Source organism: Lethenteron reissneri, chromosome 26 (genome assembly GCF_015708825.2).
Source record: "Lethenteron reissneri isolate LAM-NWPU_2019-01 chromosome 26, ASM1570882v1, whole genome shotgun sequence".
NCBI classification, from domain to species: Eukaryota; Metazoa; Chordata; class Hyperoartia; order Petromyzontiformes; family Petromyzontidae; genus Lethenteron; species Lethenteron reissneri.
Genome location: NC_083804.1, coordinates 17633671 through 17659140, shown reverse-complemented (window position 1 = coordinate 17659140; position 25470 = coordinate 17633671). Strand labels below are relative to the sequence as shown.

At 42.6% G+C, this 25470-nt stretch overlaps 1 protein-coding gene across 6 annotated transcripts; it reads left to right on the top strand.

Annotated features, from left to right (window-relative positions):
* The first annotated feature begins 2985 nt into the window (after nt 1-2985).
* On the top strand, nt 2986-25257 carry LOC133347750 (mis18-binding protein 1-like). Of its 6 annotated transcripts, XM_061560313.1 has the most exons (14): nt 2986-3142; nt 7086-7293; nt 7605-7684; nt 9999-10119; nt 10458-10594; nt 11101-11188; nt 11714-11919; nt 12852-13602; nt 15371-15546; nt 17616-17764; nt 20627-20772; nt 21270-21348; nt 22759-22825; nt 23884-25257. In XM_061560313.1, exons 4-14 carry the CDS (start codon nt 10031-10033, stop codon nt 23991-23993), a joined length of 1998 nt encoding a protein of 665 aa, XP_061416297.1. In that variant the 5' UTR covers nt 2986-3142; nt 7086-7293; nt 7605-7684; nt 9999-10030; the 3' UTR covers nt 23994-25257. The 6 variants fall into 6 exon arrangements, with proteins under 6 accessions (XP_061416297.1, XP_061416296.1, XP_061416295.1 ...); XM_061560312.1 differs by lacking the exon at nt 9999-10119 and having other exon boundaries at nt 22762-22825; nt 23887-25257; XM_061560311.1 differs by lacking the exon at nt 9999-10119 and having other exon boundaries at nt 22762-22825.
* The last annotated feature ends 213 nt before the right edge of the window (nt 25258-25470 follow it).

Below are 25470 nucleotides of genomic sequence, written 5' to 3'. Positions count from 1 at the left end.
AGAGACGTTGTCTTTCTGTGTGCCTATGTGTGTGTCTCTCTCTCTGTGTGTCTCTGTGTGAGTTTTTCTCTGCTTGTGTGTCTGTCTGTGTCTATGTTTTGTCTCTCTCTCTCACATATTAGTCATCTTTGGAGGAACGTAATCAATCAGGTGAGGTGTTGACTGTGGTGTTGGCCGACTCTCTGTGTTGTATTGCATTGTATTTCCCAATTTACTATATTCTTGGTTCTTTCGGTAAAGTCACGTAGAAGGGAAATAATAAAATAATATTATTACCCTTCAAAAAGAACCAAGAATATGAATCCCTGCAGTCACGAAAGCTTTAAATCGAAATTCAAGTTTACAATGTTTGTTTTCTCATTCATTTGTACCTGATGATGGTTGCTTGTGTTGCAATCGAAACGTCGTATTCTATTATTATTTAATTACATTTCTTTCCACGTAACTTTACCGAAAGAACCCAAGAATAAGTTTCATTGTACTGCAATCAGACACAGTCCTCGCTCCAACCCACGCTGATCTGCGGTGGGTTGAAGGTGGTCTCTCACCTCGCAGCGGACTAACGACGAGCTGACAATCATTCATCAATTATTGTACTCGATAAACCTTTCAGTATTGACTGACACACAAGAGGAACTCAAGTAGATGGCTATTATTATTCCTACACTATTCTTGCGTATGGCAGCAATATATTCACGAGCTAGATACCAACCAATGTCAAGGTCTGCCTGCCACGATGAGAGGGCATTGGGAGAGTGTGGTTTTATTTTACCTCCTCCCTTGAAAGGGTGCTGACTACAATGGTACAACCCACCAATGAATTTTGATTTAAAGCTTTCGTGACTGCAGGGATTCATATTCTTGGTTCTTTCGGTAAAGTCACGTAGAAGGGAAATAATAAAAAAATACAAGCATAAAACAATAAAAATTCTCACGACGTTTTAACTGCAACACAAGCAATCATCATGAGGTGTGAAATCCACAGCAAGATTTCACACCTGATGATGATTGCTTGTGTTGCAGTTGAAACGTCGTGAGAATTTTTATTGTTTTATATTTGTACTTTTTATTATTTCCCTTCTACGTGACATTACCGAAAGAACCAAGAAAATGAACCCACCAATGGTTTACGTTGCAGGGCCAAAATCGCACGACTTTGACATTTGTGAAGATGTTACACATCGGCTTGTTTATGATCCGATGCAGTTAACGGTCACACCGGTGTCTTGGAGGAGATATGTAAAAAGCCATGAAGTGTTGTGATGTTTGTGTTATTACAATGTACGAACACGCGTGCATGCGCACGGGTAAACAGGCGAGGAGTGGTCCCGCTTAACTTCGAATTCAGGCAAGGTTAGCAACCCAGCACTGGGCGTGCCGACAATGGCTCCCCTTCACAAGCACGTGGAAAAATGATCAGCGTGCATTGTTGTGTTGTCGAGTGTTGTTGTTGGTGGTGGTGGTGGTGCGACGCCACTGTCCCACGCATCAGCAGCACGCAACAGCTGCATCAGCAACAATAGCAGCTGAAACATCTGCAGCAGCTGCAACATTTTCAGCATCTGCACCAGCTGCAACATCAGCAGCAGCTGCAACAACAGCATCTGCACCAGCTGCAACAACAACATATGCACCAGCTGCAGCAACAGCACCAGCTGCAACAGCAGCATCTGCACCAGCTACAGCAACAGCATATGCACCAGCTGCAGCAACAGCACCAGCTGCAACAGCAGCATATGCACCAGCTGCAACAACAGCACCAGCTGCAACAGCAGCATCTGCACCAGCTGCAACAACAGCATCAGCAGCAGCTGCATCAGCAGCAACAGCTGCAACATCTGCACCAGCTGCTAACAGCAGCATCTGCACCAGCTGCAACAGCATCATCTGCACCAGCTGCAACAGCATCATCTGCAGCAGCTGCAACAACAGCATCTGCTCCAGCTGCAACAGCAGCATCAGCAGTAGCAACATCTGCACCAGCTGCAACATCAGCATATGCACCAGCTGCAACATCAGCATATGCACCAGCCGCAACATCAGCATATGCACCAGCTGCAACAACAGTAGCAGCAGCTGCAGAATCTGCACCAGCTGCAACATCAGCATTTGCACCAGCTGCAACACCAGCATATGCACCAGCTGCAACAACAGTAGCAGCAGCTGCAGAATCTGCACCAGCTGCAACATCAGCATTTGCACCAGCTGCAACATCAGCATATGCACCAGCTGCAACAACAGCAGCAGCTGCTGCAGCATCTGCACCAGCTGCAACATCAGCATTTGCACCAGCTGCAACATCAGCATATGCACCAGCTGCAACAACAGCAGCAGCAGCATCTGCGCCAGCTGCAACATCAGCATTTGCACCAGCTGCAACATCAGCATATGCACCAGCTGCAACAACAGCAGCAGCAGCATCTGCGCCAGCTGCAACATCAGCATTTGCACCAGCTGCAATATCAGCATATGCACCAGCTGCAACAACAGCAGCAGCAGCTGCAGCATCTGCGCCAGCTGCAACATCAGCATTTGCACCAGCTGCAACATCAGCATCTGCACCAGCTGCAACATCAGCATATGCACCAGCTGCAACATCAGCATATGCACCAGCTGCAACATCAGCATATGCACCAGCTGCAACAACAGCAGCAGCAGCTGCAGCATCTGCACCAGCTGCAGCAACAGCATCTGCAGCAGCTGCAACAACAACAACTGCAGCAGCAACAGCTGCAATAACAGCAGCAGCTGCAGAATCTGCTACCAGCTGCATCAGGAGCACCAGCCTTCCGGACCCGTTACCAATTCAAACAAGCGGTGTCGTGACGCTGCGCGGTCGCGCGCCTGCGATTGGCTGGTTTCCACTCGGCGCGTGCTCTGATTGGCTGGTTTCCGCTCGGCGCGTGCTCTGATTGGCTGGTTTCCACTCGGCGCGTGCTCTGATTGGCTGATTCACCGCCACCCCCCTCCCCCCTCCCTCACCGCTGAGGGAGGAACCCCGCGGTGTGGCTGAGAAGTTTTTGGCGCCGTGGTGGCTGAGGTAGAAGCACTACTAATAATAATTATAGTAGTTGGTTGTGGTTGTCTCATGAATGAACCGAACCAAGAGCAGTCTCACGACTCGCCCCCCGCCCGACAAGTGGTAAGTTTGTCAATGTCGCGGTCTGCCTCTCTCTCTCTCTCTCACACACACACAGCCGGCGGTTCGTGCTCTGGGCTAGTGACGAACTGGGCCACGTTCTGTTTACGTGGTTGGCTGCTGTGTGTGGAGGTATAACGACGCATTTATATATGTACGCGATCTAACACAAAAGCCTCTCTTATGGATGATATTGGTCTCGAAAGCCTTAGTGTTAAACTGGTAGGCGGCGTTGTTGTTGTTCGGCGAGAAGCGAGGCCTGCGGCCTTGTCTCCCTCACGCCGTGAGGAGAAGTCCCTCTGCTTTGTGGTCATTTCTAAACCTCTACACGTGACCATCCTTCACTATTAGTGGTTGTGTTACGTGACTATACGTCATTAGTCGTTGTTTTACGTGACCATCCTTCACTTAGTGGTTGTGTTACGTGACCATCCTTCACCATTAGTCGTTGTGTTACGTGACCATACTTGACCATTAGTCGTCGTGTTACGTGACCATACGTCACCATTAGTCGTTGTGTTACGTGACCATCCTTCACCATTAGTCGTTGTGTTACGTGACCATCACCATTAGTCGTTGTGTTACGTGACCATACTTGACCATTAGTCGTCGTGTTACGTGACTATACTTCACCACTAGTTGTGTTACGTGACTATACTTCACCATTAGTCGTCGTGTTACGTGACTATACTTCACCACTAGTCGTTGTGTTACGTGACCATACGTCACCATTAGTCGTCGTGTTACGTGACTATACTTCACCATTGCTGCCACGTGCGAGTTGGCGACAGCAGCGAGGGGCACTCACGAATTGGTTGCGGATATCGCGGGCCACTGATGACAGCCGTGCACGGGAATCCGATCTGTTCGTGCCGCATAGAGATGCCTTACCACTGCCGCCTCCCCCTATACAGGATAGTATACAGTATATAGTATTACCATTGTTACAAAATACGGTGTAAGGTATTTATTAACTGGATTGATGACGGAATCGAGACATTTGATTCAATCGGTGTGGGTTGGATTATAAGTAAAAACCAACACCCTTGGCACGTGTGCAATAGAGCAGTGTTGGTTCTCGACCTTGTTTGGGCGATTCATTTTAATTTAGTTTCACGCCGAGTAACGCCCGAGAAATTAAATGTATGAATACTGAACGCCAAAGTTTTTGTGAGGTTATCCTAACTTAGGAAGTTAACTGCGAGCGAATAAAAGCAAAACATCAACGGACGCGTTGGGGTACTTGGTTCGCTGGTTAGTTACTCTTGGAGATCCACATTGTGTGGAGGTCTGTGTGTTTAGAAAGGTCTTTCATATCGTTCTAGGTTACCGTATGGATTAACATTTTTTTTGTATTGGCAGATTCCGAAATGATTATTCGCCAATGACTCGTGTATGTCACTACATTTATAATCGCCACACGTTACCCCCTTGGGGTACTATTCACGATACGGTGTTACAACATTGCACAATGTAAACGACATGGGTTGGTCTTGTTAACCGTGGCACTTGCGTATGTATAGTTTGATACGTCGTATATCATCGATTAAATGTCTTTAAAAATAACAATTACGAGATGATCACTTTTGCAATTACGTATATGCTGTAATTTATAGCCCCTTAATCTACTGCTCAATGAAGACCCTTGCAGTGTTGGTCATATTGCCGGGTTCATAGTGCAGAAAGCCAATCACTGTCACAGATGGAGCCGTAATTTTCCTACCTTCACGTGATAAAAAATTGTCTGGAATGTTAATTATAGGTAGAGCATGCAGTGAAGGTTCCAGGGGCTAAGCCCATAGCTTATCTTCCTATCAGTACTGTTAATCATATCCGCAGGCTGTGATTGATTTTAATGGCTCAGTAACCGACGGTTGTTGTAAAAACAGAAGCAATACAGTAAAAGTGTCGTTCAAGAGCAACGTAGTTACCTGCAAGGAAAGTTTAAATTTAATTTCAGCTCAATATCACGAAAATGCCATCAGCTCCTACAGCATCACTTGTTTTAGGTTTGTATGATGTTTCAAACAGTTTTGACTTAACTTTCGTGACTGCAGGAATTAATATTCATTGGTTCTTTCCGTAAAGTGACGTAGAAACAAAAAATAAAAGTAAATAAAATAAAACTACGACGTTTTCATTACAACACAAGCAATTGTCATCAGGAGAAACAAAAAATGTAGTTTTATTTACTTAAATTTTTTTCTATCTACGTGACTTTACCGAAAGAACCAACGAATATGTTTAAAACAGTATTTATCATTGTGTAGTGGCATAGTGCTGGCTGCTGGTGATAAAAGGATCTGCGATGTACGGCAGTATTGAAGTCCGCAGGCCATGATGGACACGATAGGGGGAAATCTCGTGGAAAGGTCACAGAGGGGGGGGGGCCCATCGGAAAGCCTCGGGAACCCGCTAGTATGTTCCAGAGAGAGGGCGTGGCCGGGGCGGAGAGAGGCCACGCTGAGAGTAAAAGAAGGGCCCCTGTGAGGGACCTCAGGGCTGTTGCTGGAGTGGGGTCCTCGTCGTGCTGTTCAAGATCGTCGCTGTCGTTTCGTCGCCATCGTCGCTGTCTTCACTCGATATTGTGCTGCTAGATAGTTGTTTGCTGTCTCGGTTTAGCGCCGTCTGTGTTAAGACGGTTAGTATTGTGTATAGGCTAGCAACAGTAATAGTGTGTACCCACGTAGTATTATGTTTCGGCTAGAAACAGTAATAGTCTGTACCCATGTAGGGTGTGTATTATACTGATGGTTCTCTCTCTCTTTGTGTGTCTGTGTTGTCTCTTTCTGCTTGTGTGCTTGTCTTTGTGTCTCCGTGTCTGTGTCTCTCTCAAAATTTCACACTTAACTTCTAATTTAGCAATCTTTGGAAGAACGTAATCAACCAGGCTATGTGTTAATTGTGTGTTGACCGACTCTGTGTTGTATTGCGTTACATTACCAAATTTTGCTCAGTTTGTTTTATTAAGTGTGTTTTCTCTCTCTCTCTGTGTGTCCTCGTGTTGTAGTATTTCCTGCAGTCACGAAAGCTCCAAATCTCTCATTGACATGATAATTTCTCTACCCTCCCCCGCTCTCTCTCTATTTAAGAGAGGTGTTGTTTCTCTGTGTGCCTATGTGTGTGTCTCTGTTATCTCTCTGCTTTTGTGTCTGTCTGTGGCTCCGTGTCTGTGTTTTGTCTCTCTCTCAAATTTAGCAATCTTTGGAAGAACGTAATCAACCAGGTAGGGTGTTAACTGTTATGTTAGCCGACTTTGTGTTGTATTGCATTATATTTCTAAGTTTACTAGGTTTGTTTTTTCGTTCATTTGTACCTGATGATGATTGCTTGTGTTGCAATCGAAACGTCATATGCTATTATTTAACGTATTTATTTTCTACTTGACTTTACCGAAAGAAACAAAGAGTAAATAAAAGAAGTGCCTCCAAGTCTTATCGTCTCCCGAGTTAGTCACTACAATTGTATGTACACTAACAAGGATCCGTCTCAAGCTAAAAACTGGCTGCTGCCATATCAATGTCCAGTTTCTCCACCATTGATAGAGGGCCACCATTGGATACAATTACTACCCTGTGTTCGCTTTACCAAGAAGATGCTGACTTGTCTACTAATATATAAGTAACTTTAGTACAGATGCATAATATGACATGTATACGGTGTTGCGAGAGAGGCGCAATGCAAAGACCGAAGAAATATTGCCCAAGGCGAAATCATCATTTGAAAAACACCCTTATTTTAATTGTAAAAATTTCAAGAAGGATCTTTACATTTGGAGTGTAATATACAGATTTGATTCTGAGATTATTGTAAACCACATACATTATGTTAAATCATAATAACAGTATGGAGCTAAAGTCCATTTATTTTGTAATATGTACAATGTGCAGTTTAGCATACTGTATATTAAATAATGCCAATTTTAATTAAAGTTTCTATTTTGCAGGATTGAGAATCCAAGATCAAATAATTTTTTAATCGGCATAAGAAGATATCCCAACAATTAAAAAATTATGACAGAGACCAGCAGACAACATAGCCTCGTTCGAGATAACCAGAACAAGGCTTGCTGGAAAAGCTTCGGTTGCAGCCAGATGCACGGAGAAGACCTGCTCAGTAGTAAGGACGTCCGCCACCAGCCTGCCAAACCCCCGGTACGCCTGCACCACCCACTCTCTCATCAACACATTGCTGTAATTCAGTTTTTATGTGTTTTCGTTTGTCACCATTCTACCCTGCCAACATATGCAGCGGCACTTGTTTTTTTGGAAGTCTAGCATGACATTATTCGGTGATCGTACTCCCCAATGCATAGTAGTGTATTCACGTAGATAATGCACGGAAATATATGTAGCACTCGTCTGTTATTGTAGGATTTAATATCACTGTTCTTTGGAAAGCAAGTAAAGGTGTTTGCATATTTTTGTCTGAGCACTCTGATCTTGATGGGCTTGTGATGATTTAGGGCAAGAAGATCGTGCTGACGAACTGGATTATTCAGCCGCTGGATGATTTCTCTGCAGTTTGTCTTGTAGGCCGTCGGCTGTAAGTACTGACTATCCATCATCACTTTATTGTACTGCTGTTACTATGGTTTCTTATTCATGTGTTATGTTTTTAAATGTTTTTTGGATTTTGTTTTACGAGGGCTTACAATAAGGTATTCTTTGGTTCTTTCGGTAAAGTCACGTAGATGTAAAAAAATATAAAAAATATATAAAAATAAAAGATTAAAAACCACGACATTTCGATTGCAACACAAGCGGTCGTCATCAGGAAAAAGGGGTTAGCCTCTAAAGGCAAGCTGTTTATAAAGGTTTAAAATGCGCGTAGCCTATGCGTTAGAAAATCGTGACCCAGCAGGCATGTGGGGCGGTGCTGGTGGTGGGTTTCCACCAATTAAAGGGCTGCCAAGTCTAAAATGGAAATATTACAGCCAGATATGACTTAAACTGGTTGATAACGTCCTTCCAGTGATTGTTGAGTTTGTACCCATCCTCTCGGTTGAAATTGTGTCTATGTCTGTATATATGGATGGCTTCATGAACGAATCTTTGTTGATAGCCAGTGGGCTTGCAAAGTACCTTCGCCTTCGAGAAATCAATTTCGTGTGAGCTAACCGCATTAAGACAATGATCAGCCACGGCCGAGGTACTGGTCCTACCGTGTTTCAGAATCTGCCTTATGTTCACGAACATTGTTCGAGACGTGTCGCTTAGTTTCCCCAATGTAACTTGCCGCAGACACAGCTTAGTTTGTAGACTCCGAGATATTGCATGTCAGGGATCTTGTCCTTCACAGATGGGATCAGATCACGAATTTTATTTACTGTGTTAAATCGGACTTGGATCTTGTGTTTGTTCATGATTTTGGAAATCTTTTTGGTTACCCCTGCTATGTATGGCAAGGTGATGGTTTTGATTGGATCATCAGATTGCTCCTTAGTCACGGTTGGGGTGATGTCTTTGCGTATTGTGTTGTCAGAATATCCATTCGCCTTGAGAGTTTGGTGTACGTGTTTGAGTTCACTGGTTAGGTGTTCATGGTCGGAGATACATTGACTTCTATAGTGTAGAGTTTTGATGAGGGAATTCTTCTGGGATGGATGGTGGTGGGAATCAGGTTTTAGGTAGGCATCAGTCTGGGTTGCTTTCCTGTAGACAGAATGGCTCATTGAGCCATCTGGTCTCTTTTCGATTAGGACATCCAAAAAGGGTAGCTTGCCATCTTTTTCTACCTCCATGGTGAATTTGATGGCTGGGTGTATGGAAATTATGTGGTTGAGGAATTGGTTCAGAGCTGGTCGGCTATGTGGCCAGATGACGAACGTGTCATCCACGTACCTCTTCCACAAGGACGGGCGTAGAGTGGATGCCTGGATGACGTCCATCTCAAATTTTTCCATGAAAACATTGGCTACAACCGGAGATAAGGGAGAACTCATTGGGGTTCCTTCAGTTTGTTTGTAGAAGGTTTCATTCCAGCTGAAGTATGTGTTGGTGAGTTAGTGTCTCACGAGGGCCGGTACATCCACTGATGGAGCCTGTTGGGAGGGGGGGTGGGGTGGCATGTGCCCCCCCAATGATGCGATCGAATCCCTAATTTCGATCGGATCATTGGGGTTTATTAGTAATAAATCGGCATTTTGCGACCCCCATTGCCACTGTGTAGCATATTATTATGTGCCAGGGACTCTATGAGATAGGACAATAGTCTGAGTCCATAATTGGCAATAAGTAACGGCAAAGCATTTATAAGTGACTCACAGAATTGTGCGCAGTTGCGTATACAGCACACGACTTACCTGAAGGCATTCACCTTCAGCGAGCGGGATGCCGATCACACACGGTTCTAATTCGATCCTCGATCGATGGCTGTGCCATCGCCGCACATGCGTCGAATAAAAAGCAAGGGACAAGTCCTTACTTACTAACAACTCCTATCATTTTTCATTACTGGAGGGGTTGCCCCCCCCACCTGAAAATCCTGGCTCCACCATTGGGTACATCAGCATTCAATCCTTGAGAGGCTAACCAGCTTTTCCTGATGACGACTGCTTGTGTTGCGATCGAAGCGTCGTGGGTTTTTTTTCTTTTTATGATTTTTTTATTATATTTTTTCTATCTACGTGACTTTACCGAAAGAACCAAAGAATATGAATTCCTGCAGTCAAGAAAGTTCTAAGTAAAAGTTTTACAATAAGGTGTCATGGCATTTTACTTCAGTCCATATAACTAAAGATCATGTAAATTTTGTCAAACCACTGCTGGATGAGGAGCACCTCATTCCATATGGGTCATTGTGATTATTTTCTGTTTCTTCATGCTGGGCAATGCTGGTTGGTGAAACGGGAGAACAGACATGGTCACGTGGAAGTAAAATGGAACAACAATGGATTTTGCTGCACTGCCCTCTACTGCCCACAATCTACCATTCTCAAGTTTTCGTCGCATTTTCACTTATCTCCTCGTGTTCCTCAGGTCTCCTGCCCTGTCCTTTTCCACTCCCTCTCACCGTGTATGCACAGTCCTCCTGACTTCCTCCCTCTGTCATCGTCGCTAGTTTTTTCCCTCCACATTACCTTGGGTCTGACTTTTCTTATCACCGCCCCCTGCCTGCTCACTAGGGCTCTACTCATCTCCAGGTTCCATCATTTACACCATGCCTATACTTAATGCTGAATATTTAGTTTACGGAGACTCATTATATCTGTAAAAATCATGCATACGTCATCTTCCACAAACATATACACATTTGATTTGATACGGGTTTATTTGCTTGAATGCAATGAAGCTTGTGTTGTTGTGTGTTCCCACAGCTCCGCCTCGCAGAATGAGGAGTATTGGCACAGTAGTGCCATAGTGAAACGGATATCGGCCCAACGATTTGAGACTGCTTCAGGTTCCATTTACATACTTGAAGGCTGCATCAATGCCCAAGATGCACGAATGGAAGGTATTTGAACTAGAAACTTGACTTAAATACTGGGCCAGGCTGTTTCCCCCGTTTGTGTGGTTTAAATAGAATTGCTTGGTTCATTAGGTCAAAATCAGAATCTTGATTTATCCTGGAGAAATCCCATGAGCTATGAACCTCCGTTTAGCGCGGCTGGCTACGTACAGTGTGAAAAAGGTCAACATACTTGCATACAAGCATCTATTTCACAGATGTCCAGATGCAATGTATCATCAAGTTAGTCCATGTCATACTCAACAAATGGGTTCTGTTGTACAAATATGGCGATGTTCATAATAATCACCTTCCATTTTTTGCATTGTATCAAGTATAATAATATTTCTGATTATTTTTCACTTCGTATATGCTTTTTGGAATAATAGATCACGACGTTTCGATCGCCACACATCGTCTTCAAGACGATGTGTGGCGATCGAAATATCGTCTTCAAGACGATGTGTGGCGATCGAAACATCGTCTTCATACCTTTTTTGTTTTATCCACAGCTGGCTTTTCCTGGAATATGATAAAAACATTTAAACATGGATTTCCCGAAGACTGGAAACTATTTATTGATAAATACCTCGTTGTTCAGTAAGTTTTGCGTAGCACGCATTATATGCTTTTTGGAGTCCGGAAATGGTAAATTTATTGTCGTAATGCTGATTTAGTTGGTCGCATTAACATGAGAAATCTGTGAGAGCATTCTATAAGGCCATCAGAAGTTTACCATGAGATGTACTTATTGAGGAGAATACATGGTACATTTAGTGCATGATGTCACCCAAATGGGGACTGGTAATGGGAAAACTTTCACTTGAAAATAATAACAAACGTGTCACATGTGAATTGTGCAAGGCTGATAATATTTTCTTTATTTCTTGTTAAATAATTGTATACAATTTTTATTGTTAAGTTCGAGAAGCATTGCTTTCCCATATTTATTATTGGTCTGCTTCACCTTGAGGAGACACAGGAGGCTCTTGTCTTTGGATCTGAATTATTGGGCAGCACATTGCCTCTATTTCACAAAACATTAGTGTGACCGGAGTGCCTTGTAATGGGATTGCCTATTTCACACGTTGAGAAAATTGTATACAATGGACTCCAATTTTACAGGAAAGAGAGGTGGAATAGCAGCACCGGTAAATCCACATCGCTCCATGATGAGCAGATGGATTGTCTCACATCTTCTGCAATGAATGAGCTACCCTCTAAAGTGGCGGAGAGGACGAGTGACACCGTGATGAAGTTAATTGAACGTGACATACGTCTCATCACTCCGTGTGCCATTCACCTCTATACTCTCCAGCCCAAGCAACTTGGTGAGGACACCATTACTTAACATGGTTTATCTATGGGACCCTTTTCAGGGTTTACAGAAAACCTACTGCGAATATCTAAAACTATGCATTTTAGTCTTATGTACCATGCCAGTATTCTGTTGAATTCTGGTTCTTGCTAAGCTTTGACTCGTGTAGCTTTCGATTTAAAACTTTCGTGACTGCAGGGATTCATATTCTTGGTTATTTGGGTAAAGTCACATGACGTTACCGAAAGAACCAAGAATATGGGTAGCTTTGTTTCTTGAAGCTAAAATAATGATAAATATTTAATGGAAGGCATTGAAAACATGTTGACAAATAATGGAATCAGTTTAAAGCGATTTGAAATGTGAAGTACGATAAAACTGGAATTGAAATGGAAAAATACATTATTGACAGTGTTAAATATCTCTTCCAACTTACCATTGTTAACACCTAAATGATCTACCCTGAATTTTGAAACCCAGTCCAGAATTGGTTTTGAACCAATGTCGCTGAAATTAGGCCCTCCCATAAAACCGAGTGGCTGATGGGGTGTCAGTAATACAGTAGTACCCCTATACACAATTGGTGCATTCGTGTATCAAAACATATATTGAATAACTTATAACATTAGTACTATGAGGATGCATTCCCAGCCTTCGTAACTTACCGTTCCCCATTATAACGACTTCATAACTTTAATGTTTTATAATTTACAAGTGATTTTATATACGTATGTATTAATATTGTTTAAAACAACAAGTCATCTTTGTGATCCTGCTGATAAACATTCTTGGTGACATTATAAGAAGTAACTTTTTTCGTACTTCATACTGAATACAACTCCAGTTCTTTTTATAATCTCGAAATTATAATAGGTCGTGCCTATCATTTCCTTTTAATTTACTGAAATAGATGGTTTAAAGTGGCATACGTGGGTTTTCCTCCAGGTGAACGACAAGACGGGCGAAGCAACACGGAAAATAATTTCTCTACCCGAACAAAACGCAAGAGAGACCCGTTGGAGAAGCCTCTCCGCTCCCAAGAATGGAGTGCTCAGTCTGTACTGGAGTCCCACAAGTGCAGCATCAATGACAAGAAAGTGAAACATTCTGTTGTCGTGCTTGATAAAATTTGTGTTAAATCTCTGACCATGGATCCTTTGCAAGAGTTCCCCCCGTGCCTCAATATGAGCCGAGAATCTCAGGAAAATAATCCAAGTGCTCTTATGGGTGTGCGAACAAGAGGAGACACTGAGGAGAACCCAGTGAATCCTGGCAAATTTGCCAATAAGGAAAAGACGTTGACTTCCGAGAGCTCTGTTAGCAAACAAAGAATAAACTTGAAACAAAAACGTGGAAAAGGAAATTATCATGCCACATCCATCATGAGAAGACATGCAAGCGTGGAAAGTTTCAACAAAGAGAATGCAGACAAGGCTTGGCTAGAAAGAAAAGGAGTGAAGAAGGCCATGTTGCTACAAAGCGAAACCGTCACCCATTCAAAAGACGACCATAAACACAGAAGCTTGAGGGGTAAACCTTCCTCCAAGACCCAAAAGTTTAAGACACAGAAGAAAGGCTTTAAGGAGACTAAATCCAAAACCCGAGGTACTTCCAGGAAAATAAAGTCCTCATCTACCCGCCGCAAGAGAGAATCCACCACTGAATGGAGCAAAGAGGAGTTGGCAAGGTTGTACAGGTATGTCTGCGTGAATGATGCCACACAATAGAATACAGTGATCCCTCGTTTATCGCGGTTAATGGGGACCGGAACCCCTCGCGATAGGTGAAAATCCACGAAGTAGGATTGGCCCCCCTAGGAATTTCCGTATATGTGTGTGTGGGTACCAGAATGTTTAAAATATGTATATTTATACTTTTTATATATATTTTACTTAAATCTATTTAATTATAAAACCTTAATATTATACATTCACTCTCTCTCTCATACAATACGTATTATGATGCGCAGCCAATCAGCTCACGGGACACTGTACATCCACTCGTGCTCTCATTCGTCGATCTCGCGCCGGGAACCAATCACGTGCCTTGTCTGAGTGCCCGTGGGTACAGTATGTGCAAAGCCTCTGAGAGAGTTTCTCTCTTTGTCTGGCATCCTGGGAAACCGTTTCTCTCGCGCATCACGATGAAACAACGCTGCTTTCCGCAATACGGCTGCCGATATGGCGGTATTGTTATATTTTTATTTTTCGATGAATATTTTTGAAAAATCCGCGATGCACTGAGGCCGCGAAACTTGAACCACGAAGTGGCGAGGGATTACCTGTACTACGTTTTGATTGCAACACAAGCAACCATCATGAACGAGAAAACAGACATTTGTACCTGATTATGGTTGCTTGTGTTGCAATCAAAACGTCGTATTCTATTATTATTTAATTTAATTTCTTTCTACGTGACTTTACCGAAAGAACCAAAGAGTAATTCCTGCAGTCACGAAAGCTTCGAATCTAGTTTTATACTCACAATAAATAACGTACAGTGGAACGTCACATATCTAACGTCACTTATCCGTCCTGACCAATCAACCACCATTGCAGTGTTTGTGCACTGAGCAGCTATCATTTCCTATGAACGTTCCAATATCTGCCTATACCTCAGTCACCCAATGAGACATACGTGCAACATTGAACTGTGTTGTACCCTTATACAATTGACAAATGGACATTGTTATTGAACGAATGCACTTAATTTGTTTTGTATGTGCTACCTGACTCGATTGACCAAAACTCAGAACTCTGTGCTTTTCACTTGGTCCATTTTGCACATTTGGTGCATTTTGCCTTAAGGTCACCTTGTTTCCTTTTATGTTTTTGTACCGCATAGAATAAATCATTTTAATCCAACACGAAGGTATTAGGCCACCCGATTTGTTGCATATGTTCTTTGGGTCTTTTCGGTAAAGGCACGTAGATACCGAAAAACCCAAAGAGAATCTGACTTCCTATAGTCACGAAAGCTTTAAGTAAAGGTTGTTGTATAAAGCTTGAATATCAAGGCGGGCAATAAAGACTCACTGTGGTGCAAGGTCTATCTGTGAAAGAGATACCAAAACCTGCACATTCCCAGTGACATCACCTGCTTTTAGGTGATGTTGCCTTTAGTTGTTCTTTAACAAAGGGGGGGTACACCCTTCGTGGTTTCTGATGTACGACACTTGTGATGAGCTGTGGATTTACCCAAAACATTTTAAAGAAGCATTTGGAGGTTTTAATGCATTTTTGTTGTTTTTTTTTGTCATAAAATGCAAATGGGGTGCTGCAGATAATATAATCGCAAATATGCTGCACCTTGCAGACCACAAGGTTCGGCATTTTTTCTCTCAATTGTGCATTTTGTATATTAATTGGCGTACGTTAATAAAGCTAAATAATGTTAACACGTAGTTGAACTTATTCGCAATGGTTGTAACATCACACAAGCCTGTTCAACAATGTGTTTGCCAGCGTTGTGGACAGTTTCCCAAAGAAAAAGTCGATCTTGTGGAATCAAGTGTCCGATGCGGTGGGCTGCCGCACGGCAGATGACTGCAAGAAGCGTTACAAAATGGGTTCCAAGCTCCTACCGATTTCCCGATTTACATCAGAGGCAACCAAGGTTTCTGGCAAGCTTCAAGAAAAAGGTACAGTTTTGCATGTGGTTAGGGTGGCCCCTTGCGGGCCCCATAACTGTGGTAATTTGGTGATCTTTTTAAAGTCATAGTCTCAATCTTGTCAATGAAAAGCTTGTGGCCCATTAGGAGAGTCTGAGTGGATTGCATGTAGTCATTCTCTGGGTTTAGTTTACTGAAGCAGTCAAAGATATAGTCCACCCTAAGATATTCAATGATTGTTTAGTCAGGGTCTTTGTCATTAACCAATTATTTTGTAAACATTTGCTGGGAGATTTTAAAGTTTTCCTACAGAGGCATTACAGAGTTCAGGTATTATTGTGTTGTTTGTAAATGTTTTATGTATGTTTGTTTAACTTCTTTCGCACCACTATACGGAACCAACCATGCTAATCCTAGGCGTGAAATTAACGTTCAGGAAAAACCTCACTCAACGCGGTTTTGTGCAACGCGTATTTCAGCTTTACACATTTGTAATGACAGGGTGACATCTGCTGGTCTGGAAGGGGAATTACGGGTACGGGCACGGTTAAGTAACAACTAATCAGAGAGGGAGGTGTATCTGGGGCAAAGGTATAAGGTGAGGCTAGCCGAGATACTCCGGGAACCTGCTCAAATCGGTAATGCTCAAGTGACCGTTTTAGGGGCGAGCGTGGTTCCTGGAAACTTAGTGTCAGGGACGAGCATTAGGCATGAGTGAGTGGTACAAGAAGAGTAATGCAGACGGAGGTTTTGTGTTGAGGTAAAATTGAAAATGAAAGTGTGTACACACACAAGAAATGGAGAGCGATTCGGCATTTATTGAGCGCGTTTTTTCCCCAACACGGAGTTTTACAGGAACGTAACCTTCGCGTTCGGCGAGGTTTTCCTACAAAGGCATCCCTCACGTAACGCCCCACTCACAACGCGAATTAGCAGTTACGCGATTCTTCTTTGAGGGACATACTTTATACTCATGCTACGCGTTTCATAGTAATGTGCTCGAGAAAATATTTTTTTGTAAAATTACATGTTTAAAAAAATATATATTTTCGTTAATAATTAAAAGTAAAAATGTACAGGTTAACCAACTAAAGCAGGGGTCGGCAACCTACGGCTCCGGAGCCGCATGCGGCTCTTTACGGGCTGCTTCTTGACGATATGTACGTATGTACAGTATGTACTCAGATGCATTGCGGCTCTTGAAATACTGAATTTTGTACCGAATTGGAAAGAAATGGCTCTTCTTGTTATTTTGGTTGCCGACCCCTGAACTAAAGTCTCGATCTGATGGTGTCACCACCACATGGCACAGCGCCCAGTGTCACGGGCTGGGCATAGCCACCTTCGATCCGAGTATAAGCAGCCCACGGAAGCATTCAAAAAGCCCCAAAGTTACTCCTTATTAAGTATTCTTTGTGAGTCGTAATCTTTTAAATCTTATTTTATTTGTTATTAAACTTCTTAAGTACATTTAAAAATGTTAACAGTATTATTACGTATTACATTTCTACATAAATCCAGGGCAAAAAAATGAAATTATACTTTTTTTTGGTAATGCAATCCCCCCTTATAACATGCATGTCTATGGGAAAATTGGCTTCATACAGTGTGATTTGACTTACGCGCGTTGTGCGATGGGACAACCTGTATATACATGTTTTGTCAGAAAAAGCAATAGATTTTGATCACTTTGTTATTCAAATATCCAACTCTTCGTGCAAAAATACAATGAAGCTGTTATACTGTATTGTCATGTACTGTAGTTACGTTACTTGGTTACTCCGAGTGTCAATTACCCATATCTCAACACCCCTCCATCCCTCACCACTAAAGTATTTTGTGCATCTAATACACTGTACATACTAAATACATTATTTTAGTTTGCATCTCCATGTACAAAAATCATGTATTACACTATTTTTATAACAATTGTATTGTTTTCTGTCTTGCACACATGTTGGGAAATATATATTTTTCTGTTTACCTTTTTGCCATTGCATTGGATAGTGCTGATAGTGCAGTGTAACCATACAGTCAGTCTAAAGCGTATCACTGTTTTAAGGGCAATCATTTTATTTGCGTTAACACTTGTCTCGCAGAAAATGAAACTGTGAGGATCACGGCCAGGGTGGGAACCCTTAAACGCAAGCGACAAGTGCATGAATATCTAGACCATCTGGCCAAGGATGACTACAGTGACCCCTTCGCTTCTGGCGCTTCACCCATCTATGTTGGCAAGAAGATTGTGGTAAGATTGAGTCTGCGTAATGACACAGGTGCCATAATGGTAAGATGTGAACTCTTTCGCCTGGTATGCATGAGATTGTGGGATCGATCCCTTCTCACCTGCTCTATATTTGGAGTTTTGCATGTCTCTCTCCCCCGTGGTTACGTGGATTTTTCTCCGGGCCCTGTAGTTTTTCCCTTCCACATTCAGAAAATGCGTTTTGAGTTATTTGGCTGCTATAAATTTCCACGTGATAAGCCACTTCGTTGAGCGATAATTTGTGGCCAGGTCGCTTCTGAAAAAGAGCTTTATCATGGCTTACATGGCTGCATATTTTAACTTTTGGAAGGAAATCTCACGTCGGAATTATTTTATTGTACCAAGAATATTAAATTAGGATACTGCTGATAATTTGATGGGCATTATTTACTCGGGATGTGGAATGGAGCATGGAACAGAACATGTATGGCATTTGTTGTTCCTGTTTCATGATGGCCCACAGACTTGACGAGCCACAACGCCCACTTACAAATGACCCACACCATTGTCTCTTGAGTTCTCACCTTGACTTTAAAGTTTTGAAATCCAAATAATAATTTGGAATGCTTCAATTAAATATAATTACCGCTTAAGTGTTTACTGAGAAATGTATCGCTCTCAAATTATGTTATGGTTACAGGAATTTTTTGTTATTTGTTTGAAGAAAAATGTATCAATGTCTAGAAATTTCCATGACAGTGCTCTATGCATTGATGATGAACATTTGAGTTACATTCCCATCCATGGCTAACCTAAGCAAGTGATATCTGAACCGGACCCCCCCCTCCCCTTCATCAACCTGTACTGACCACCGTGGTGAAGTATGGTTAAACAACCCCCGTGACCTACACGGCGTGTGGAGTTCTTAATCCAGCAGTGTTTACAAAAACACAAATTTGGATTACATTTTGGAAACGGTTGCATTTCAAATCTTGATGAATGGGACATTTGTTCGTTAGTATATACCAGGGGTCGGCAACCTACGGCTCCGGAGCCGCATGCGGCTCTTTACGGGCTGCTTCTTGACGATGAGTACGTATGTACTCAGATGCATTGCGGCTCTTGAAATACTGAATTTTGTACCGAATTGGAAAGAAATGGCTCTTCTTGTTATTTTGGTTGCCGACCCCTGGTATATACCCACTTCATATTGGTCATTGTTGCAGGAGACGGCACGTAGGAATTGTATAGTTTTATCATAATAATATTTTTAGTATTTAACCTTGCTTATAATAATGTAGTGAGTTCAACTGAGTCGCAGACGTACTCTTTGGAGGCAACACATTTATTGCTACCAACACAAAGGGGTAACTGCCGCTTTACCAGATGACAACCTAGGGTGGTGGACCAGCAGGCTAACGACACTAATTACACTGTAACTAGCTACGTAACCACCAGGCTAACGACACTTAATTACAGTGGGAGTAGCTACAACGGACAGGACCCCAGCTTGGGTCCAGGTCCACGTGTTGGTGACTCTTCTCGGATGTAGAACGTAGATTCTTCAGGATGACAACAGCAGCCGGTCCCTCTCGGGGACCCGGCTTCTATCCTCCGTGGCGTGGCCGGCTCCGCCCTTAGCCACGTCCACCTTCGAGAACCCTCGAGCAGGATCTCGGCCCTGACACGTGACCACCCCGAGCCCCCACCTGGGATCCCAGTGTAGACTTTACCGGTCACGTGTCCTTCGGGGTCAACCAGAGTGCAATGGCCCTTAGTAACCCCATTCCCATGGCCGGCACTCTCACACCCTATCCTGTAGGGGTCGCCACTGCACGCAGAGCGTGGGGTCATCCAGCACTCCCAGTCAGTGCTCACCGAGCCCCTCTAGGGCCGGTACTGCACCCACGTATACGCGGTGCCTGCGGTGTTGCTACATCGCACGCCGTGCCTCTCTAGGGCCGGCATTACACAGTGACATCCACGATGTCACTACAATAATGTAAAGATAATGATACATTATGATTACTGGATTCCAGTCCTGTCAAAGGGCTCAACAGCAGTGACGATGTGAAGTCTATTGCAATCATTGTTAATGTAGGACTTGAAATATCACGCGCCAAGCGTTCTGTTGCTATGCAAGCGAGCAGCGTACAGTGGGGGCAACTGAGGATACGGTTGTTGTTGTCGTGGCATTAAGGGGGAGGTCGTTAAGAGACGCCACAGGTGTTAGGGGTAACTGAGGACGCAGGCCGGTGATTGGTCAGGAGGGTGAGTGGCTGATGACTGGCGCCAGGCTGGCGGCGATAACATGGTCACGTGAGGCTGGGGGCGAGTGGCGAAGCGGGGGATGAGATAATTAATTGGGGCTGATTGGTTCGGGGATGAAGGCACAGCATAACGGAGAGACGAGAGGCTTGGAGTCTTGGAGTCTTGGTTGGTGTTGGAGTCGGAGTTGGAGTGGTTGGTGCCCGGGACAGAGACGGAGCAGCAGGGAGCAGGAATAGATACGATAAGGGTAGACAGAGAGAATACAGTGTACGGTAGCAGTGGATAGAGAGAATACAGTGTATGGTAGCAGTGGATAGAGAGAATACGGTGTACGGTAGCAGTGGACGGAGCGAGTACAGAGTAGGGTAGCAGTGGAGTAACGGACATTGGGGGAGAGAAAAAGCGAAGTCGCGAAGCGGAGCGAGCGAACGGAGAGACATGGAGTGATGACGAGGAGGAGGTGTGAACTATATGCGTGAATAAAAGAGGAGAAAGACAAAGAAGCTGTCGCGTCAGGACGAGTCCTCCATTAAAGTACATGAAGTTTAGCTATTGTGGTATATTATTCAAAATTTATTTTTAAATTTCCTTTTTTTTGTCAGCTGTAATCCCATTCTCCTGTGGCTGGCACAGATACCGTCTGTGAGTGCGATGAAGACAGATGATCTCGGTCATCTGCAAACTCCAGGGGCAGCAACGCCTAAGTCTCCATTATCAATGTCCTTTGGTGTCCTGGCTAACAACCACATTAGTCCGGGAATGCTGGAGCCTGTGCACAGGTATGGCTCAGGAGGATGGAAGGACACAATCCATGCATCTGTTTATACGCATTCCTATTTTAATGTACAGGCACTGGCTGAGGTTGTTTAATGTAGTACTTTACATGTTGAAGTTTACGTTGGACTCCTGAGGAGGTGGTGGTGGTGGTGTGTCCAATAGACTCATATATGATATCTAGTTTAAGTTTTAGCAAGTCAGTATGCGGCTGTACAAAGCTTTCGAGATTTAAGTGTTAAACTTTAATTTGTATTGAATAGTGTTAGGGCTATGAAGGCTTGTTGAACAAAGTTGAAACAAATAACACGTGTGTTTGAATATCATGCTTGCATTTATTGTTGATCAGTTTAAATATTTGTTCACCCATATTGTCTCATGCAGATACAAATGGTGTCTTTGTAAAAGTTGCAGATTGCTTCTTGACTGTGTATAATAGTTCTTTCCATTGTAATAGAGCATCACTAAAGGGTGGCATTTCCTCCTTTTGTTTCACTTTCAGGAAAGACGCAGACCGATACATCTTCCAGATGCAACGCAGCAAGGTCGGATGCAATTGGGGTAATCTTAACCTAAAAAAGGTACGACTTCATGCATCTGTCGGTGGTTGATTTTTTTAATCTTTGGAACTTAAAACCGCTTCATCACAGTGTTGTCTATAGCACATGCGTGACAGATGTCACATGTATTTCAAACTTCAGTATAAGCACAACAATGACTTGGTTATAAGCCAATCAGTTTCAAAGACAACGCATATATTATCAGAGCATGTTTGTTTGCACGTTTTGCCACACGTAGTTGTGATTAATGCAGAATTGATGCCTTGTAAATGGTATCTTATTTGGTGTTTGAACATCTTAAAACTGTACCTGTTTTATTGCCAGAAAAGGTCAAACCTATTTCTATTTTTCAAACTTTGATACTGACAAAAAGATCCCATAGGTAAATAGGATTTGATACTAAATAGTTTTTGTGCACTCACATTTGTGATGGAAAGGAAATATTTCTTAAGTCAGGAAGTGCCGCACACACACGCAATCTCAAGATCACTTGTCTTGCATGACCCATGGGCATACTCTCGATTATCCACGCTGACGACGGGGAGGACGTTCGCGGATAATTCAAAATCACGGATAATCCAAAAATAGAACATTTTCACGGATGTCTTGCCAAAAACTAACAATCAAACCGATCGATACGTGTGCTCGGTGTTAACACTTTCCTGCTCCCTCGCACGAAGTGGATAGCATAGCCACACCAATCAACATCACTCACACTCCGCCCACTGTTGTGAAGATATGCAACTACTGTACTGTAGAGGCGATCACGTGAATTTCGAATTAACCGGAGCGCATATTTTTTCGGTTTAAGCACGTGACTTGTAATAAACATTTCCAAGAATAACAATGTATAACTGTTTTTAGGTTATTAACTTTGGCTTAAGGGAAAATTAACGTTATTAATTTACGTCAAAATCTCAGCAGCGCGGTTAATCCGCAAATCATATAAACCGCATGGCGGATAATCAAGAGTCTACTGCATTCAGATATTTGTGCAGGCCACACAAGGTCCTTGCAGCCCTTGGAAATGAAGTTGGTCCAATATTGTCCCCTCATGGCCAATATACAGACGACACTTGCCATAAACTCATTAAATAAACTCGTTATTGAACATTATGAAGGATCTAGGGCTGTAGACCACCAACTTAGGAAGCTGACTGAAGTGTTCTCACTTGTGAGGCTTTTGCCTGAGTGCGATGACAATGACACGTGTGATAATGACAAAGGTGACCAGCCAGAATTTAAAGGTTCATTGACTAAACTTGTACCCAGTGGTTTTACGTGTGTTGAACTTCTTTCACACACCGTACGTAGCCAATCGTGTTCATATTTATATGTCTACAGATGGTATGTTCCGACAAAGTGTACCACCATCGTCAGACACACGTGAAGTTTTTATGTAAATTTGAAATGTTATTTTTATTGTTTCAGAAGGTGTGCAAGGATGATTCTCACAAGAGAACCACCACCCCAATAAACCATTTCACAACTGAGAGGGGTAAGCTGCAAGTCAAACGTCTCTTTATGGATAACCAACAGAACTTAAAAAAAAATACTTTTGCGATAGAGCCTATTTTATATACTGCGTTTTGTGTCTGCGTACTCAAACCAAGGGTCGTTTTATGCATCTTTATTGGTGGAACAAAGTTATTCGTGGGAATTCCAGTCATCTGGCAATACCAGTCTTTTAAAATGGCAATCACTATTTGCAATCTATAATGTGATACTCATTTTATAAATCCTGGAGGAATGAGCCACGTTGACGAATTGAAACTTTGAACATGATTTGAGCTTCAACCTTCTCATTATGAATTTCCCCTCCTGTTACTCTGGAGTGCCACGGTGGCTAGGAGATTTTAACGACCTCGCCTAGTATACAGGAGGTTGTGGGTTTGATCCCGATCCTAATGCCATGGTCGCGTGGATTTTTTTCCGGATCTTCTGGTTTTTCCCTCCACATTTAGAGTCACGCTTTTAGAGTATTTGACTGATATAAATGTGCACGTGATTAGCCACTTCGTTGAGCTATCATTTGTGGCTGGGTCGTTTCTGAAAAAGAGCTACATAGCTCAGTGGGCCTTGCCTGGTAAAATAAAAATAGTTTACACTTTAGTTTTTAATTAACATGATGCATTATCTATGTACAGTATTACACTACAACAGACTCCTATAACAGATGCTCATCGTAATTCAAACGCTGGCCACAAATGTGTGGCGCATTCCAAAATATGTAACATTAACTTATTTATAAATGGAAAGATGAAAACATTGCAACTGTATTAATTTCTGGATTCGTGCACACATTGATAAATGTTTCTGTAATAATTCTAAACACATTTCTTTAACCTGACGTGGTCACTTGTTGTGTTAGACCGGGATGTTTTAGTGTCCTTCAATTGCCATCCAAAAAAAATACATTGACGGTCATACGTGAATGATTGAAATGTTTTGCAAATTCATGACGGTCTAAAATTTCACCTTGTTTGTTGCACTAAGTGAACAAGGGATATATGAACGTCACTGCACAGGTTACTGATTACAATATTTCTCTTCCAGCAGCAGTTCCAACGCTGGCTAGCAATGGCATTTTAATTGAAGATAATATTTTGCCAAATAGCCTGGACAAGGACAGCGACGAAGAGGAAGATTACTACTTTTCTGAATGAGTTCCAAAATATTTGGAGCACATTCAAACACATCTCAGCTGAATGTTTTCTCACTTGTAGTTCCTTAGTATCATATCGGATTGGCTGTACATAAAAACACTTTGCTTACTTTATTAAGTAACCAGGGTCTAATGGGTGTCATAATAAAAGCACATGTATTCACAGTTACCACTGACAGTAATTCGTCTTTAAGAGAAAGTAACAATTGCAAAAAAATGTATGGAAACAATGCTTCAGACTTACGAACTGACGTGCGATATATGGAGCTGTAATATATGTACATTTTCATCCACTGAATTTATAAGTTTACTATTGACATGTTAAGATGCAACAATGTTGATAATATTACGTTTACCCTTAATGCTTTATCAACTTGAATGATTATCCAATATTTGTAAAAAAAAATATTGAGACGCGTGCAGAGTTATAGCACATTTCCACACATTACATTTTACAGTCACATTTTAAGTTAGGAATTAGGCATAGATTCAGCCGGCAGAGATTCAAAATCTGAAGCTTTATTTGAGACTGCGTGAGGAATCCGATGTGCTATGAAGCTCTTTGTCACAGATGTCCAGCAGGCTTCATGCTAAAGGAAAACAGATTTTTAAAATTGCTGTGTCAAGTCAAGTAAAAGGGCTTTAGGAATCCAATATTCAAATAGTTTTCCACGATGGGTATTTAAGAAGACCAACACAGGTGATAGCATTGTAAACATACAAATACATAAACATAGCAGGTGCCTTGTACATTAAAATTGCAGTGTGGATTTCTCTTTGAAAGTTTTATTCTGCTTAATACATCTGTATCCATTTCCATTTTTTTTATGTCAGCACTTGCTTCTTGAGTGCTGGAAATTATGTAATTGTTGTAGACGACAATTTTACTCTCACTAATAATCTGTACAAATTGATTACAATACGAGTGGAATTGTCGTACGGTTGATTTGAATGCTTTGCTTTCGCCATTAATCTTGCAAAGCTCGCGTCGTTGCTGTTATGTACGAGTATAATATTCACGTAAAGCAGGTGAATCCACATGTGCAGTGTCACTGTTCCTCCGGATCCAATGTCGAAAAGTATGCTCGCATTCAACCAACAACGGTGAGGTCTGCTCAAATACCCGGCAAGGTGTGTGCCCTCCACGAGGGGCTTGTCTGCATGTTTAACTTATGCTGGTAGAACCTCCTGGTTACACCAGCCCACAGGGGATTATTGTGTCCGTCCGTCGTGCATCCAAAAATGGAAGGGGTGGGGCTGGGTCTGGGTGGAGCTGGGTCTGGGTGGAGAGGGGAGGGTGGGGAGGGTTGGGGGTGGGGAGGGGCTGGTCACCCCGTGGTGCCCTTATAAAACTCAACGTTTAACCTACTCACGCCGGCGTGTGCCCTCCCTCACAGTCGGGCATATTTGCGGAATACACCACGCCGCCGTTGACCCTGGCCATTGACCGAGCAACCCAACGTTCCTACCAGCTCGCT

Bases quoted from the DNA above. Each gene is read 5' to 3' on its own strand.
- LOC133347750 (XM_061560309.1), top strand. From the start codon at position 7,153: ATGACAGAGACCAGCAGACAACATAGCCTCGTTCGAGATAACCAGAAC. The intron at 7,685-10,457 runs GTAAGTACTGAC...GTGTTCCCACAG, and splicing joins TGTCTTGTAGGCCGTCGGCT to CTCCGCCTCGCAGAATGAGG. The intron at 13,603-15,370 runs GTATGTCTGCGT...TGTGTTTGCCAG, and splicing joins GAGTTGGCAAGGTTGTACAG to CGTTGTGGACAGTTTCCCAA.